The sequence below is a fragment of the Trichosurus vulpecula genome, chromosome 3 (genome assembly GCF_011100635.1).
Source record: "Trichosurus vulpecula isolate mTriVul1 chromosome 3, mTriVul1.pri, whole genome shotgun sequence".
Classification (NCBI taxonomy): Eukaryota; Metazoa; Chordata; class Mammalia; order Diprotodontia; family Phalangeridae; genus Trichosurus; species Trichosurus vulpecula.
The window spans coordinates 345,315,152-345,334,369 of NC_050575.1; the positions used below are offsets into that span (position 1 = coordinate 345,315,152).

Consider the following 19,218-nt stretch of genomic DNA (forward strand, 5'->3'; position numbering starts at 1 on the left):
TTTGTTCTGTTTCTTCTTTCACAACATGACTCATGTGGAAATATGTTTACATGATGCACATGTATAACCTCTATCAGACTGCCTGCTGTCTTGGGGAGAGGAGATGGGAGGAAGAAAAAATGTGGAACTCAGAATCTTGAAAAAATGAATGTGGAAAACTATCCTTACATGTAATTGGAAAAAAAAAATAAAATGCTGTTTACAAAAAAAAAATAAAAACTAAAATTTGGTTTAAGTATTTGGTCATACACTATATGTAGGTCAATGTTAAGTAAAAATACTGCATAAAAAATAGTGTTTAACTTATCTTAACTCAAAAAATGCTTGCTGATTGCTTGATCCTAACATTACAAGTGGCACACATTTCTGTTACATCACAATTTAATTTCTCCATAGATAACTAAGGAGGGGAGGGGAAGGGGGGAAAGCAATAAATGTTCTTGCCTTTCCAAAGTCCTGTTACCTATTTTCTTTCCCTGGTTGCTGGAGAAGGGGATGGGACAAAAGCAACAGCAGTCAATCAGTAAACATGCATGAAGTGCCTACTATGAGTCAGGGGCTGGGTTAGGTGCTGAGGCTACAAAGACAGAAATGAAATCATCCCTACCCTCAAGGAGCTTACTCTGAAATGGGAAAAATGCCATGTACAGAATTGAAATATTAAATAAAATACGGAAAGTCAATTTTTGAGGGGGAGCACTAGCAGCTCAGGAAAAGCCTCATAGAAAAGCTGACGTCTAGAAGGAAGCTAGGGATTCTAAGCAATGAAGGTGGGCAGTGAAGTTTATTCCAGCAATGGGCATGGCTGGAGATGGAGTGTGCTGAAGAAGGAACAGAAAGAAGGTCACTCTGGCCAGAATGCAGCACACATCAAGTGGGGTGATGCGTAGTACTGTAGGTGAGGGCTAAGTTGTGATGGGCACAGACGCCAAACACAGAAACTTGTAACTGATCCTTATTGAAGCAGGGAAGTGATGGGATCTAATTTGTGCTTTGTCTTCTGTTTCTGCTTTACATCAACGAAGGGGGTTTTCCTGTTACCTTCAAATCTGCCTGCAAAGCTCCTGTCTCAGAACTCCTGCCTCAGTATTTCTTTGGGCACATCTTTGGCTGATTTTCCCCTGAATGTCCTTTTACCATATGCTTTTTGGGTGTCCAGAGGCCTGGCTTTGGGGAGTGAGTCCTGCCTACAAAAAGGCAAGAGTTTACCCCAGGGCCTGGAAAACCCTGCTTACAAAGCATCTAGCTCTCCACCACCCCCAAACCCCCCCCCCACATCCCCCTTCATCTCAGACTTCCCTCCTATGGGCTGTTCCTGATCGAGGCCACAGGCCCAGAAATATACTCTTCTGAAGGTGTATTTTCTTTTTTCTCCCCAAGTGGCTTTTTTTTATACTCAACAAAAGGATACTGTATTCTCTATACCTTTCAGTCAACTATGTGGCCATAAATATGTGGTCTACTATAAAATATATTTTGTGAAGGCCTCATCCTTTATCAAATCTTCATCAAGGATGCCTTTGAGATGCTTGGAGATTATTATCATAAAAAACTGGCCAGGGATAAAAAAGGATGCAAATCGGTCTCTAGTTAGTGATATTTTCTTGGTTGCCTTTTTCTTTTTTTAAAGTAATATCCACTGAGGCAGAAAAGATAGCTTGGGAGAGGTTATGAAGGTTTTAGAATTAAGTAGGGGTTTACATATGATCTATATCAAATATAATGATGTGTTTATATACGACATAGGCAATAGGGAGCCATTTGAGTTGACTGAGGAAGGGAATGACATGGTGGGTAGAATCTTTGCGTAAGGAAAATACCCTTGGCATCAGTATGTAGGATGGCCTAGAACAGGTAGAAATTTGAGGCAGGGAGGCCAATTAGAAGGCCATTGCCACAGGTGAGGTGACAGATGAGGAGCTAAGGTGGCAGCTGTGAGAGGGAAAGAGTCACATTCAAGAGATCTTATGGAGGTAGAAGCGGCAAGACTTGGCAGCTCATGAGATATGAGGGTTAAAGGGGAGTGAGGCGTCAAAGCTAATGCCAGGATTATGACCTTGAGGCAATGGAACAATAGGGGTGCCTCTGATAGAAGACATAGGGAAGTTTGGAAGACGGGGGAAAGATAATTGCTTCTGTTTCAAACATGGTAAGTTTTCATAAAAGAAGTGGTGAGAGTGTTGTCATCAGTTGTTTTCGTTCAATAATTTCAGTTGTGCCTGACTCTTCATGACCCCACTTGGGGTTTTCTTGGCAGAGATACTACAGTGCTTTGCCATTTCCTTCTCCAGCTCATTTTACAGATGAGGAAACTGAGGCAAACAGGGTGAAGTGACTTGCCCAGGGTCACACAGTTGGTAAGTATCTGAGGCTATTTGAACTCACAAAGACAAGTCTTCCTGACTCCAGGCCTGATACTCAGATAGGTGTACTAATTGATAAACATTTATTAAGCACCTATATGCCAATCACTATGTTAAGCACTAGAGATACAAAAAGAGGCAAAAGACAGCCACTAGCCTTAAGGAGCTTGCAATCTAATGGAGGAAACAACATGAAACAAATTTATACAAAGCAAGCCATACACATGACAATTAGGAAATAATTAACAGAGAGGGAAGGAATTGACATTAAGAGGGGTTGGGGAAAGCTTCTGGTAAAAGAAGGGATTTCAGCTGGAACTGACGGAAGTTAAGTAGTTGGAGGAGAGGAGGGAGGGCACTCCACACTTAGGCACCCGATAGGGGAGAAGGCCCTGATTGATGGAGAGACAGTCTTGTTTGTGGAGCATTCAGGAGGATGTCACTAGATCCAAGAATGTGTGTCATGGAATGAGGGAGAAGACTGGAAAGGTGAGGGGGGAGAGGTTATGAAGGGCTCTGGTGAGGAGAAGAGGAGGCAGACCAGTTATGGATGGAGAGTGAGGGAGGACCAATGGTTAGCTCCGGGGCATTTTGCTGGCACTGGTATCATGAAATCTAGAGGAAGATCCACAGCATTTGGGGTAGACCTCCTGTGAAGGGTCTATTGGACATGGACAAGAATCACACAGGATGAGAAGGTGCAGACACGCTGTGGCCAGAACGTTGGGAGACAGTCTCCACAGCGATCAGATCGCAGACTCACTCAGAGAATCCCAGCCGGCGGGGGGCGGGGTAGGCGCACCTTCCTAATGGCCATAAACAAGCAGCTGGCACCCACCTCTCACCAGCCCACCAAGAACTCACCTTCCTTGGCCCTGCCTAATCACTGAAGACCGAGAAAAGTTCATCAATCCTGAATCAAATGATTCTCTGTCAAAGACATCCTAAATGTAAGCCACTGTGCTAGAATGGAGGGGGAATCATGGAAAACCAGGGAGTTCCAGCATAGGAGGGCTACAACATGCTATTCACTTGATGGATTTTCATATCTACTTCCCTTCCAACTCAGCTGTCCCCTCCCCAACAAGACATTAGAGACAATTTGCCCATATTTTCTCCTTCTTAAAAGTGCTATATATATATAGAGAGAGAGGATATTGTTATTGGGAGCCAGGAAGCCCAGATTCTAATATTGGCTCCAAATCATTTTCCCTTCTCTAAGCCTCAGCAGCTTCACCTGCAAGCTACTAACCTAGAAACTAAAAAGGTTCTGAAATCTTTTGGGGGATCATGGATCTCTTTGGCAATCTGGTCAGCTCTTGGACCCCTTCTCAAAATAAGTTTTAAATGCATAAAATAAAATACGTAGGATTGCAAAGGAAACCAATAAACTGAAATTGAATTATCAAGATATGGAAAAAAAAAGTACACAGGCCTCAGGGTTATAGGAAACTTTGAATGAGAAAATCCCTAAGGTCATCCCTTCTACCTTCAATACTCCATGGGTTTATGATTCTTCAGATACACATTTTCTAAAATTAATCATATGTATCTACATATGTATTTGTATACACATTTATATACATACAACTATATATGTTAATATATTTGTAACACGAAAAATTGTTTGAAGAGGATTTTTCCCTTCTTCCCTTTAAGGTAAACAGAGATCTATCTCCTGGGGAACCCAACACCAGATTTGGGAGTCATTGGTGTACAGTCTCCTCCCGGACAGCCCCACCCCATGCACCTGCTCACTCCCTCTCTGGTTTCGGTGTCAGGTCAGGGAGTTTAAGCACCAGTCCAAACCCTCTCCCCAAGCCAGGAAGAGAGGGAGACAGAAACCACCAGCTAATCCACCAGTGCCTGTGGCCTCTGGTCAGCTTGATTCTTCCCCTCTGCCTCTCTCCCCCTTTGCCTCCTAACCTCCTCGAGTTCGCCCCATGATGCTAGTCACCAGCGTGTGACCTTGGTTGTTCCCCCTCCCCTTCTCCCTCGAGATAGGAAGATGATCCAGCCAAGTCTACCCTCTGACACTGGCATTTTTTGGTATGTGCATGAACCTGAAACCTGGGCACCAAGACAAGGAAGTAGAGGACAGCAGGTGCTCCACTTCTGGGCCCATGGCCATCCAGCTGGATTTCACTCAGCCCAACTCATTTTTCAAATGTGCCTGCTCCAGTCTCCCTCCATCCCCCAAACTATAGCCAAATCAGCAACCACCAGTTTAAGCCTCAGAAGCTGATGTTTAGGGCCAACACAGGGACTTGGCTCCAAACCACGGGCCCTGGTCAAGTCTGAGTGGGCTCAGGCAGGGCAGAATAGGTACGGGGGAGGTGCTGCCCCAGCACCTGCCTTCCCCACTTCTTCCTCCCAGCCTGGTTCATATCTCTCCTGTTATCAGTCCCTAAGGACAGTGTGTTCTTGGCTGATAGCCCTCTCTATCGCTTCTTCTTCTTCTTCGGCCTTTACAGAGAACAAACTAACCTGACCCTGGGCCCCACCCTAACCCACAATCTGACTGCCACACCAAAGCCCTGGCCAACTCTGAGTTCAAACGCGTCAGTCCACAGACAACAAGCATTTACTAAATGCTTATGTGTCAAGCACTGGGGGGATATGGAGAAAGAAAAAAAAAATCGGTTCTTGCCTTCAAGGAGTTCCCATTTAATGGTGGAAAGAACATGTAGACGATCACGTACATCAAAGACCCATACAGGGTCAATCAGTCAGTAAATATTTAGTAAGTGCCTCCTCTGTGCCAGACCCTCCCTGTACTAAGTGTTAGGGATACAAAAAAAGAGCAAAAGACAGTCAATGCCTGCTCTCAAGGAGCTTACCATCTAATGGGGGGGGGTGCAGAGTGAGACAGGTAGAGAAGGGAAAAGGACCAAGCATTTATTAAGCACCTACTATGTGCCAGGTACTGTGCAAAGTAAGTGCTTTACAAATAGACACTTGATCTTCACAACCACCCTGGGGGGGAGGTGCTATTGTTATCCCTATTTTACACCTGGGGAGACTGAGGCAGACAGCGTTCAGGTGACAGAGCAGGCCAGGTTTAAACTCGGGTCTTCCTGCCTGGCTCCAGGCCCAGCCCTCCATCCACTGTGCCATAGCTGCCTCACTGCATACGCACACACACAAAAGAGCACATCTCCCTTTCTCCACCTTCTGAAGAATAAAATTATGATTTTAGGCTTTTACAGACTCTATCAGTCACTGTCAGAGAAAAAGCCGCAGCAGATGTCCAGGTGACTGAAGCCCTCACCACCAAGCACCATATCTATCATACAAACTCTGTACAGGATAATTGAGGAATAATCAACAGAGAGAGGCATGAGAATGCAGAGGGATTAGGAAAGGCTTCCTGCGGATGGTGGCATGTTAGCTGGGCCCTAAAGGGAGCCAGGGAAGTCAGGAGGCAGAGATGAATGAGGAAGGAGAGCATTCCAGGCATGGGGAAAATGCCCAGAGTTGGGAGGGGGAGAGCCTTGTGCCAGGACCATCAAGGCCAGTGCCACTGGACTGCAGAACATATGGGGTGGGGAAGGGATGGAGAGGGTCCAGCTAATGAAGGACTTCGAAGGCCAAACAGAGGATTTAGATTTGATCCCAAAGGCTATAGGGAGCCACTAATAAGGAGGGGGTGACACGGTTAAATCTGTCCTTTAGGAAGACCACTTTGATAGCCAAGCGGAAATTGGCAGTAACCTCAGAAGGAAGGGACCAGGAACTGGGAAGACCAGGAGAGGCCTCCTGCAAAAGAAGGGATGGGAGCTGAGTACTGAGAAGCCAGGGAAGCTAGAAGCTGAAGTAGGGGAGGGAGAGCATTCTGGGTATAGCTGGGTATGGATTCAGGAGATGGAGCGTTTTGTGTGAGGAACAAACTAGGCCTGTGTAGCTGGACTCGAAGCTGTGTGGTATTAGGACTAAAGTGTAAGCAGCGGCTACATTGTGAAGGGCTGTCAAATGCTAGTCATGCTTGATCCTGGAGGTAAAAGGCAGGTCAGAAGCCACAGAAATCTACCCAGGCTTCCCAATCGAAAATGGCCTTGGCACAGTGGGAAGAAAGGCTGGATTTAGGGGCCAGGAGAGAAGTGAGACTCCACCTCAAACTGGCTGTGGGCCATGGGCCCACCACACAAGTGCTCCTGGCCTCAGTTTCCTCATCTCTAAAAATGGGGACAGCACCAGTACCTTCTGGAACAAAATTTGTATCAGATGCAATGTGTAAAGTTGCTCTGCTGACCTTAAAGCCCTATACCACAGTCAGTTATTACCAGCATCACTGTCACCACCACACAAGTCTTCTCTGAACTCCTGCTATGGGCAGAGAACTGCTAGGATTGTGGGGGAATCTACACAGCCACAAGATGTGGCCCTGGTCCTCAAGGACCTGACCCCGGGCCTGGGAGACAAAACAGACACGCACAGACGTGACTACCATGACAAGGAAGCACAGAAATGCCTAAGGATGAATGCTCTCATTTCAACTGCGCTTTAAAGTTTACAAAGCACAGAAAAACTCTACGAGGTGCATAGTAGGCTCCCATTTTCCATAGGAGGAAACTAAGATTCAGAGTGGTTAAGTGACTTAGAACAGCTAGTTAGTGGCAAAGTCAGGACTTTAACTTGGTCTCCTAACTCCCAGGGCGATTTCTTTTCTTTTTATTACTACAACAACATTCTTTTACCTTAAAAAAAATACAGCCACTGACCTGACTGCCATGTGGATGTGTAGTCAGCTGCGGGTTGCTGAGGCTGCCAAAGTTAGGGAAAGTTAAGGCACAGGGGCTTCAGGGGCCCACATACCCCAGACTTCAGGAGAAACTTGGCCTTCACCTCTGCTTGCCACAAGCCCTCTGTGGAATCACCTCTGGAGCTCAAGTGTGAAACTTAGCTCAGACGGGGCACTTCATCTCTCTATTCCAGTTAAAAAGTCCATAGAGTTAAGTTTCCTTCTGGAGCCTCTATTTACGTTGCCATTGATTGTTTCTCACTGATTATTCCTCATCTGATTTCCATTTGGAGTGATTCGATCCTAATTTTATTACCATGTAATCTGAATACACATAATGACTATAATTACGACACAGAGGCAAACAGCTCTCCCACTGCAGGAAGACCTAAATTTAGGGCTTCGTGACAACAGCAGACTTGGGTTGGTAGGGCTGATTGTGTGACTAAAGGCCGCCATCCTTTGAAACCAAAGATGGCGTTCCAGCCCAGAACCATAAGGTAGGTGTGTATCTGCTAGGGGGGTTCTGGGATCCAACCCACGTCTCAGACAGGAGTGGTACCAGCCCCACTCACAGCCTTATATTCTAGACAAATGGCAATACCTGTGGGGTATCCGCTCTGCCTCATACCTCCTTTCTGGGGCCTGAGTCCAATATTATCTTGACATGCCAGATCAAACTGGAATGACTTACTGTGCAAACCTTAATTTGATAGAGGCCACATGGTGCATCAGATACAGGGCTGGCTCTGAAATCAAGACCAGGGTTCAAGACCTACCTGACATAGTGTCTAGTGTTACAGGCTAGAGTGAATGGCTGGAGTAACAACAAGGCTTACATTTATACTTTTAAAAAAATCAAACCCATGGGAATGAGAGAGTTTAATATAGACAAAAGTTTATGTGAAAAAAATCTGAGTGGTAGCTGCTCCTATAAGGCACCCTGATCACACTGCATCTAACTGCTTCCATTCAGTGTCTCCTGTCATATTCCTAGGAAGGACCCTGACAAAATGGAGCCAATCCAGGAGCAGAACCAGGATGAGAGGCCTGGAGGCCACAACATAGAAGAACCGAGGGAAGGAAATGGAAGGTCCAGCCTAGAGAAGAGAGAGAAAGCAGGAAAAAACATGGTAGCCTGTCTTCAAAGTAGCTGACAGACCGTCACATGGAAGAGGAATTGGCCTTGTTCTTCTTCCCTCAGAGGACAGAACTAAGAGGAACAAGGGCAAAAACAGCACAGAGAGACTTCCTTCTGACGTACAGAAAAACCTCCCAATGACTGGAGCCACCTGAGGACCAGAAGTCCTGGTGGAGCCACCTCAGCAGAGGCCTTCACGTGAAGGCCAAACAGCCTCTTTTCAGGATCAGTTCATCCATCTGGGTATAAGGTGGACCAGATCGTTGTGGAGGGCCCCACTGAGGCTCTAGTCTATGATTTTGAGTGCAATAGAAAGATCTGAAGTCAGAAAACCAGGGTTCCAATCCCACATCTTTCACTTGCTACTTCTGTGAACATGAACAAGTCTCTTCTCAGTTTCCTCATCTGCAAAATGAGAGTGCTGGACTAGGATAGAGGTTCTTGGCCTGGGATCAACAGACTCCCTTCTCCTCTCCAGTGAACTTGGATGGGAAAAAAATCCACATCCTTATTTTTGTTCATTTTTAAAATTATTATTTATGTAAGATTTTTAGTTTTCGGCACTGATTTCTACAAGATTTTGAATTACAAATTTTCTCCCCATTTCTACCTCCCCCCCACTCCAAGATGGCATATATTCTGACTGCCCCATTCCCCAGTAAGCCCCTCTTTCTGTCACCCCACTCCCCCCCAATCCCCTTTTCCCTTACTATCTTGTAGGGCAAGATAGATTTCTTTTTTTTCTTTCTTTTCTTATTTTTTAATTTCTGGAGGGGGGAAGGCAGGGCATTTGGAGTTAAGTGACTTGCCCAAGGTCACACAGCTAGTGAATGTGTCAAGTGTCTGAGGCCGAATTTGAACTCAGGTCCTCCTGACTTCAGGGCCGGTGCTCTACTCACTGCGCCACCTAGCTGCCCCTGCAAGATAGATTTCTATGCCCCATTGCCTGTATATCTTATTTCCCAGTTGCATGCAAAAACAACTTTTTTTTTTTGAACATCTGCTTTTAAAATTTTGAGTTCCAAATTCTGCCCTCTTCCCTCCTCACCCACTCTTCCTAAGAAGGCAAGCAATTCAACACAGGCCACATGTGTATCATTATGCAAAATCCTTCCACAATACTCATGTTGTGAAATACTAACTCCCTCCATCCTATCCTGTCCCCCTTTATTCAATTTTCTCCCTTGACCCTGTCCCTTTTCAAAAGTGTTTGCTTTTGATTACCTCCTCCCCCTATCTGCCCTCCCTTCTATTGTTCCCCTTTTTTTACCTCCTTCCTCCTCCTTTCCTGTGGAAAAAGATACCCAATTGAGTGTGTATGTTATTCCCTCCTCAAGTCAAATCCGATGAGAGCAAGATTCACTCATTCCCCCTCACCTGCTCCCTCTTCCCTTCCAACAGAACTGTTTTTTTGCCACTTTTATCTGAGACAATCTACCCCATTCTATCTCTCCCTTTCTCCCTCTCTCAATATATTCCTCTCTCCTCCATTAATTTGATTCTATTTTTTTAGATATCATCCCTTCATATTCAACTCACCCTGTGCCCTCTCTCTAAGTGTGTGTGTGTGTGTGTGTGTGTGTGTATGTATATGTCTATGTATATATGTATATATGTTCCCTTCAGCTACCCTAATACTGAGAAAGGTCTCATGAATTACATACGCCATCTTTCCATGTAGGAATGTAAACAGTTTAATTTTAGTAAGTCCCTTGTGATTTCTCTTTCTTGTTTACCTTTTCATGCTTCTCTTGATTCTTGTCTTTGAAAGTCAAATTTTCTATTCAGCTCTGGTCTTTTCACTGAGAAAGCTTGAAAATCCTCTATTTTATTGAAAATCCATATTTTGCCTTGGAGCATTATACTCAGTTTTGTGAGGTAGGTGATTCTTGGTTTTAATCCTAGCTCCACTGACCTCCGGAATATCATATTCCAAGCTCTTCGATCCCTTAATATAGAAGCTGCTAGATCTCATGTTATCCTGATTGTATTTCCACAATACTCAAATTTTTCTTTCTGGCTGCTTGCAGTATTTTCTCCTTGATCTAGGAGCTCTGGAATTTGGCAACAATATTCCTGGGAGTCTTCTTTTCAGGATCTTTTTCCGGAGATGATCGGTGGATTCTTTCAATTTCTATTTTACCCTCTGGCTCTAGAATATCAGGGCAGCTCTCCTTGATAATTTCTTGAAAGATGATATTTAGGCTCTTTTTTGGATCATGACTTTCAGGTAGTGCAATAATTTTTAAATTATCTCTCCTGGATCTATTTTCCAGGTCAGTGGTTTTTTCAATGAGATATTTCACATTGTCTTCCATTTTTTCATTCTTTTGGTTCTGTTTTATAATATCTTGATTTCTCATCAAGTCACTAGCTTCTACTTGCTCCAATATAATTTTTAAGGTAGTACTTTCTTCAGTGGTCTTTTGGACCTCTTTTTCCATTTGGCTAATTCTGCCTTTTAAGGCACTCTTCTCCTCATGGGCTTTTTGGAGCTCTTTTGCCATTTGAGCTAGTCTATTTTTTAAGGTGTTGTTTTCTTCAGTATTTTTTTGGGTCTCCTTTAGCAAGTCATTGACTTGTTTTTCATGGTTTTCTTGCATCACGCTCATTTTTCTTTCCAGTTTTTCCTCTACTTCTCCAACTTGCTTTTCCAAATCCTTTTTGAGCTCTTCCATGGCCTAGGACCAGTTCATGTTTTTTTTTGGAGGCTTTTGATGTAGGCTCTTTGCCTTTGTTGACTTCTTCTGGCTGTATGTTTTGGTCTTCTTTGTCACCAAAAAAAGATTCCAAAGTCTGAGTCTGAATCTGACTGTTTTTGCTGCCTGTTCATGTTCCCAGCCAACTACTTGACCCTTGAGCTTTTTGTCAGGGTACAACTGCCTGTAGAGAGTACTTTGTCCCAAGCTAGAAGGGCTGTGCTACTATTTTCAAAGCTACTTCTACACAGCAAGCTCTGCCACAGAAGAGCTCCTCCTCCCCCAAGAACTGCCAACCAGGACCACAACTCAGATCCAAGCAGGCTCTGCACTCCTGCTCTGATCCACTGCTTAATTCTTCCCACCAGGTGGGCCTGGGGCTGGAAGCAACTGCGGCTGTAGCTCTGGAAGCAGCCTCAGAGCTGCACCACCTCTGCCGCCCCTGGGGAGGTGGCCTACCGGGAACTTCTTTCACTCTGTCCCCAGCAGCTTTTCCCAGTAACCTTCTCTGCTGTCTTTGGCATTTGTGAGTTGAGAAGTCTGGAAACTGCCACAGCTCAGTGATTCAGGGTGCTACGCCTGTTCTGCCTAGTTCCTGGTCTGGTTGGGCCAGGCGTGGCCCACACTGGGCTCTGCTCTGCTCCGCTCCCAGCTCTGTGCGATAGACCCTTCCCAGTGACCATCCAGGCTGTCCTGGTCGCTGGAGTCCTGCTTCCCTTTGCTATTTCGTGGGTTCTGCAGCTCTAGAATTTGTTCAGAGCCATTTTTATAGATTTTTGGAGGGAACTGAGGGGGAAGCTTAAGCAAGTCCCTGCTTTCCAGCCGCCATCTTGGCTTCACCCCCACATCTTTATTTTAATATCATTGGTTTCCTTTGTAGTCCTATGTATTTTTATACATTTAAAACCTTGTGTCTGAAAAGGGGTATAGAGGCTTCACACTGTCAAAGGGGTTTATGAAACAAAAATGATTAAGAACTTCCTCTTCTATTCCCCAATAAATAAGTGGTCAAAAGATAAAAACAAACAAGCAAACAAAAAATCAGTTCTCAAAAGAAATGTAAAGTATTCACAACCACATGAAAGAATGCTCCAAATCACTAATCATAAGAGAAACGTAAATCAAAGAACCCTGAGATTGCCCCTCATACCCTGTAAATTGGCAAAAATGACAAAAAAAACCAGCAATAGTCAATGCTGGAGGTAGGAGAGGCACAGTAATACATTGTAGGGGCAGTTGTAAATGCTACAACCATTTTGGAAAGTAATTTGGAATTAGGTAAATGAAGTGTCTAAAATGTCCATACACTTTGAACCAGAGACTCTACTACTGGCCTTATACCCTAAGGAAGCCATCAATAAGAGACAAATTCCCATACACCCTAAAATATTTGTAACAACGCTTTTTGGGATAGCTAAGAATTGGAAACAATGTAGATGTCCATCAAATGGGGAATGGCTAAACAAACTGTGGTACAAGTGGTAAATGAATGTAACGGAATATTATGGTGCTGTAAGAAGTCATGTGTATGATGAATACAGAGAAGCATGGGAAGATTTATATCGACTGATGCAGAATGAAGTCAGCAGAGCCAAGAAGACATTATACCAGGGGTGGGGAACCTGTGGCCTCAAGGCCACATGTGGCCCACAAGGTCTTCAAGTGTGGCCCTTTGACCAAATTCAAACTTCATAGAACAAATCCCCTTAAGGGCCCCACTTGAGCACCTAGAAGGCCAGATGTGGCCTCAAGGCCACAGTTTCCCATCCCTGCATCATACACAGTAACCACAATAACATAAATGGAAAGAACACACCAAAATATTAAAATAGGCCTCAACTGAAGAGATGTCAAAGGACACCTCAACCTACCTGTTTATAGAGGTGGCACGTCCAACAGGTGTTACACATTGTACATGTTTTCAGATTTTTTTCCATGTTTTTATCAGTTGTGCTGATTTTTCCCCTCTCCAAACAATACTGTTTGATATATGAGATGACTCTCTGGGAGGGGCACTTGGGATAACTATGGTGATGTAAAAAAAAAGACAGCAATAAAAACTTATTTTAAAAAAGAAGGGGGAGAAGAAACACTCTTAAAGGAACTCAGGTCCCTTTTTAACACTAAAATGTGATGATCTTATAATTCTAAATTCAGTATTCATTTAGCTCCAGAAAGCAAAGAATGCCTCTATCTTCAAACTGTGGGCTCTTGGGCATCTCAAGTCCTTATCCCAGGGGCCCTCAGCCCCAAAGGAAATTAGCCTGGGTACCAAAGAAATCAGGTTTTGGGACAAAGAATAAATGCTCTTTTGCTGGTATAACCATGGATAGGGCTAGGGAAGACTCAGCACCTGATAGGTTCTTGGGGAACCCATTAGTGAAGCTAAATGACTTGTTATGGCAACAGGAATTCTCTCAGTACCGTAAGCAGAAAATGCTCTCTGTTCCACAGACTGGTCCCCTGTTGTGCTGGAGCCTCAGGGGCAGCATGGCAGGACTGAGATACTTGAATTTCATTATAGTTGTTGCTGCTGCTGCTCTTATGATTCGGAAATATAAGCTGTAAATGTTTAAATGACTCCTGCACAGCCCTGTAGAGAAGATCTCATATGCAGCTCCATCTTCGTGGCCAGAATTTTCTCCCAAGTCATTTATCCATGGGAAAATCTGGCAGGAAAACCATTTGGATGAGGACGGGCTGAGGCCTGTTGCTAAGAGAAAGCAGGAAACAGTGAAGAGGGGATATTCCTTAAAAACCATTCGCTTGTTGGACCTCAAGGACAGCCTAGTGTCCATCACAAAAAGAAGTGGTGGTAGCCAGCACGATCATGGAGGGGAGCAGAACCCCCACAGCAATGAGGAAGCCGAGGCACAAACGTTGGGTCTTCTGTAGAGCAGGAGCTGCCAGCTCCTCTGACACCACCCTGTGTCAAAGACATCAATCACCCCTAGCCTCCAACTTCAGCTTCGGGGACCCTCAGTCTCTGCACATGCCTCTAGAGTTACATCTTCTCCTAAACAAGTCAGCGCCAATCTTAATCTCATGACCTGCTCCGACTCGGACTGGGCTGAGAAGACCTCCTTTACCGGCTGGTGGCTCTATGTCCCTGGCTACATCACTTGCCTTTTTTAAGCTTTAGCTTTCTTATCTGCAAACTAGTATTAAGAGCACTTATGTTGGCCATCTTTCTCATGGGGTTGCTGAGAGGCTCAAATGAGATGACCGACCCTAAAGCCTTCTATAAAGGTAGGTCACTGAAGATAAACCCTTACTCCACAGAATTTAAGAAAGTTTGCCAAGTGTTCCCATCTCTATCACTTCATTCCCCAATAAAGTCTGGGAAATAAGCAGGAACAACAGAATGAAAACCCTCTTGGGTCTCTATTGTGCCAAGCACTATCTAAGTGCTGAGGACAGAAATACATTCTGTCCCTTATTCTAACAGGGGAAGACAACATAAATGGGGGAGTTGTAGACCAGGAGAGAACACTTTGGGTATGGCGAGTAGGGGAAAAGATGGACATTCTCCTTCCAGGTGCAAGGATAGATAGAATCACAACTGGAGACAGCTGGGATTGGGGATTGGTCAGGATGGGAGGCTGCCACTGAAGGTACAGAGGTAGCCAGGTGGTGGTCGGGGGTAGAGAATGAAGTGAAGACAGAGCTGAGGCCTGCCTGAAATAGTGAGCCAGGTAGGGTGGTCACCAATAAGGGGAGAAGGAGGGACTAGGGTCGACCCTCTGAGACACGGTCTTTGGGAATGAAGAGAATTGAAACATGGCTGGGATCTGCCTGAGACAGTGTGGGACAGGTCGGGGCAGTCCCTAGGCACAGGCAACAAAATGAGTCCACAAATGCCATATGATTCTCCTGACTGGTTTCATTCTTCCTCCTAAACCAAGCTGCCTCTCTCAGAGAAGGGGGTGGGGGGGGAGAGGGTTATGAAATTCTCACTTAGCACTCAAAATAAAATTATAGTCGCTGCTAATTTGAAAAGCAAATCTATCTCATATGGTATTTCTTTTGGTTTAGGGAAGGGGGGAGGAACTCCTAAAATGAAGGCAACAACCTTTTGTGATAAGCAAAAAAACCAGAAACACAGTGAGCATCCATCGATGGGAGATGGCGGAACAAAAACAACTTGGCACGATGAATATAATGGACCATGACTGCAGCCGATGAAAGTGCAGGTCTGAGGAAATCTGGGAAATCACAAGATTTGGAGTGAAGCGACGCACAGGAAGCCTAGAGAGACAGGAAACGCTGTGCACCACCTCAACAACAGTGCTGCTAGAAGGCAGCTCCGCTCAGATGCTCAGACCACCTCTGGTTCTGGGGAACAGATGAGGAAATTCACCTCCCTCTTCAGTAGAGAGATGGGGGGAGGGGAGCGGCCTGTGGCAGCCATAATGGATTATTCGTCATCAGATTCAGTCACTGTGTTGGTTAAGAGTTTGTTTGTGTGTGGCTTTTTTAAGCTTATATTTATTTAATATTTTTATTTATATCCTTTGTTTTCAGTTCCCTCCTCTATCCCCTATCCAACGAGCCATGCTTTGTTTAAAAAAAAGAAAGCAAGAAAAAGAAGGGAACAAAGCAGTCCAGCGATATCGTATTTGATTATTTTTACTCAATTGTTTTTCTTTGTTTCAAGAGAGGATTCTATGGAGGAAAGAGGCAATCCTGGAAGAAGAACTGCGGCGGTTTCTGAAAAAGCACCACTAGAATTTAATAATTCCACCCCCCTCCCTGCCAAAACAACATTAAATAAAAACAAGGCAACAACACACAGTAACAGAAGTTCAAAAAACTCAGGAATCCTTCCCCAGGACAGCAGTGAGGCCTGCCTGCCTGCCCGCCTTCGGCATCCTTCTCTCCCCTTCTTCTACTTTGGTCACAGCCAGCCTCAGATGCTTCTTCTCCATGGCAATGCCCAGAGGAATTTGGGCCAAGGCTTTGCTGTCCTGACAGCAGGCTCTAACCAACCTCACTGAGTTGGGAAACACTGGACACCAGGGCACGTCCCCAGGTTCTAGGCATCAAGCGAAGAGAGTTCTACCTCCTGGGACAAGCTGCACTCTCTGTCCTCTCTCCCTTCTCCCAGAATCTTCCCATTCAAACTATCTAGTCCAACCCATACCTGAAAAGAATCAGCATCATAACACATCGAGTGACCCTTGAAGCTCTGACTTCAAAGTCTCTCAGGAGGTTAGGACCTAACCCCTCTGCAGGCAGCTGATTCCACGCTGAGATGGCTTGAGCTCATCAGGAAGTTGGCCTTGACATTAAGCCTGTATCTACCTCTGCAAATATCACCTGTTCATTCTGTTTGTGCCCTCTGGGACCAAACAGAAGAAGGCTGATCCCTCATCACAGCATGGCCCTTCAAGTATCCCAGAGCCGTCCATGCTTGCTTTGAGTCTCTTCTTCCCTAGCCCAAAAAACATGCCAAGGGGCTTCCCCTGATCCTCCTGACACAGACCCCAGGGCCCCTCCCCATCTTGGCTGCCCTCCTTCAGACCCTCTTCAGCTTATCCATGTCTTTCTGAAAGTACAGCAACCAACCAGAACCAAATGCAATCTATTAGACATGGCCCCCAAAGAAGAGAGATAGCGGGACTGATCTCATTCCTGGAAATTCTGCCTAAGACCAAGACCAAGAGGAGCCAGGTCTTCTGGCTGAAAACCTGTGGTCTCCTCATGCCCACCCCAGGCTTGGGATGCTGGCTTTTTGTAGCCAAGGGTAAGATTTTACATTTATCCCTACTGGATTTCATCTTATTAGAGTTGGCCCAATCCCCTAGCCTGGTAAGATTTTACATTCATCCCTACTGGATTTCACCTTATTAGAGTCAGCCCAATCCTCTAGCCTGGTAAGATCTTTTTTAGATCCTTACTACCATCCAGTGTTTTAACTATCCCTCCCAACTTTATGTCCTCTGCAAATAGGATGATTCTACCTTTTGTGAATGCCCTGACACATACAGAGCAGACAACGGGAATGAGATCAAGGAGACCACTCTGACCACCACAAGGGATGAAGGGTCTGGGCAGTCCAATAGGATCCCAACCTCCCTTTATACAATATCACCAAACACAACTGTAGAATACCAAGAGCCCAAAGGGCTTCCTGTTCCCTCTCCCCACCCCCCATTACACAGATGAGAAAACTGAGGCCCAAAGAACTGAAGCTCTGGGCTGAGGTCACACAGCTAGTTAGTTAATGCCAGAGCTAGCAAACAAACTGCCCTTGCAAGGGATCCCTCTCAGGTCACCAGGACTGACAGGAATGCAAAAAGCCCTTCCCTGTCCCTTACTGTCCACTCACAACACATCTCCCCTAGGGAAGACAACATGCCCCAGGCACACGTGGTGCCTTCAGACACCCCAACATAGATACACACGCCCCATCCCAAGGCACGAGGCACTGATAAGGATGCGTCCTTGGAGCTGCTATCTTCCCATTAGGAGACATGAGCTCATTTACTTACCCAGTGCAGGGACCCGATGCAGACCTTGGCAGCCAGGAGGGGCACAGTGGGATCACAAGGGCGAAGCTTTGAGCATTCCTTTAGCACTGACACAGCATATGCCGACTGCCAAATGAAGAAGGAAGGTGGAGATGGTGTCACTCACAGGGCCTTCAGTAGTAGCTACAGCTTACGGGAGCCACCCAGCTCCCCGAGGACTTGTCTCAGCCATCTAAAAGGGCTACACACATGTATGTGCGCACACAAACACATATATAGGTGCCCATGTGTGTACACAAAGAGGCATAGCACACATGTCACATACACAACAGGCACCCACTCACATACCACAACAAAGGCACCCCGCCCCCAGAATACAGGACTGCAAACATCATCAGAGGCTCAGAATGTGCGGAGAAAGGGAGTTGAGGCCTACAGATCCTTCTTTCCCATGGTTCTTCCAAGCTCACTGTCCTCTCCTCTGCCAAGACAACCCAAGCAACAATTCTCCTAAGAGTGTGGTGGCAGGCCTTCCACATTGGCTCTTCCACTCTCCATCCTACACTATGATGCCAAATAACTTTTCCCTATCATGGGCCCACTGGGCAAACAATTCCCTGGGCCCTCTGGCCTACTACAGGCTTTTCAAGTCAATTCAGTAAGCATGTATGAAGTTGTCTGCTAAGTGCTCAGTCCTGTTATAGGCACTATGGAGGATACAAGAAAAGGGAAAAATAGAAGGAAACATAGAACAGAAACTCTCTCCTCACTAATAGCTTGATGGACCAGTCGGGGAGAACATGTGGTACCAGATGAAGGAAGGGAATTGCCTTTCTTCCCTGCCCTCCAGGAGCTTAGAGTCTAGCTGGAGAAACGCAGTGACAGATCAGACGAAGCAGTCTATGCTCACATGCTTTACTGTATGGTACAGCTTCCAAATACTACTTGAGTCCTGAGCATGGCAAGATCAGTATGAGCTGCAGTCATCAGAGAAGAGGAGGGCTTTGAAGGCCAGATAGAAAGTGAACCATGGCTGCTTCCCCAAAGCTGCCCCTCTTCCTCGGGCCTCTGTAGCCATGACACAAGCAGGGCCTAACCCAGTCAGGATGTTTTAGCAGCAGCAGCCTTTGAAGTGTAGTGCTGGGCAGGGTGGGGACTTAGGAAGAAGGGGAGGAGAAGAGGGCAAGGGTCTGTGGCACCCAAGATCCTCCCCCTCCCCCATGCCTTAGTCAGCCTCAGGCACTTCCTTCTCCCACTCTGGGGCTGCTGACCTTTGGAACTGGATCCTTGGAATGCTGAATCCTCTAACTTTGACCTCCCCAATCCCCATCAAGGGATACTATTTAAGGAGTCATCTGAGGACTCGGCAATCAGGAGCTAGGGTGGGGGTGAGGGCAGGCAAAAGAAGAGAGGGGCTTTTTTAAAAAATGGTGGTTACCTAGCAACTGAGTCTCTGCTTTTGCTGAGAAAACCAACAGAAGGAGCGACCTAAATCATGGAACTCATCCGTTATCACTGCAGGATGATGTGCCAGATATATTTATATCCCCCAGCCTAACCTTCTGCTAGGCCTATCGGGGGCGCTCACAGCCATGGAACCTCAACTCCAACTTTAGGCTCCTGACAGAGATGCAGTCTTAAGTGTCCCCCGCCTCCCCCTCCTCCCTTGGTCTTAAGTGTCCTTTCCTCCCCCTTCCAGCCCAATCCAGGTCACCCTCTTCAGATGGTGCTGTCAGGAACAGAACAGAATGGTAATCGACAAGGGTCATTTCCCAGAATCAATTCCCAAATCCCAGGACGC

The 19,218-nt window shown here is 45.8% G+C and overlaps 1 protein-coding gene across 2 annotated transcripts in view; it reads right to left on the reverse strand.

Moving 5' to 3' along the window:
* TTC7A (tetratricopeptide repeat domain 7A) overlaps window positions 1-19,218 on the reverse strand; it is a 204,427-nt gene that overhangs the window by 97,297 nt on the left and 87,912 nt on the right. For both annotated transcript variants that reach the window (XM_036752040.1, XM_036752041.1), the window contains exon 11: window positions 17,439-17,543. In XM_036752040.1, coding sequence (XP_036607935.1) covers window positions 17,439-17,543 — 105 coding nt within the window. The remainder of the gene's footprint in view (window positions 1-17,438; window positions 17,544-19,218) is intronic.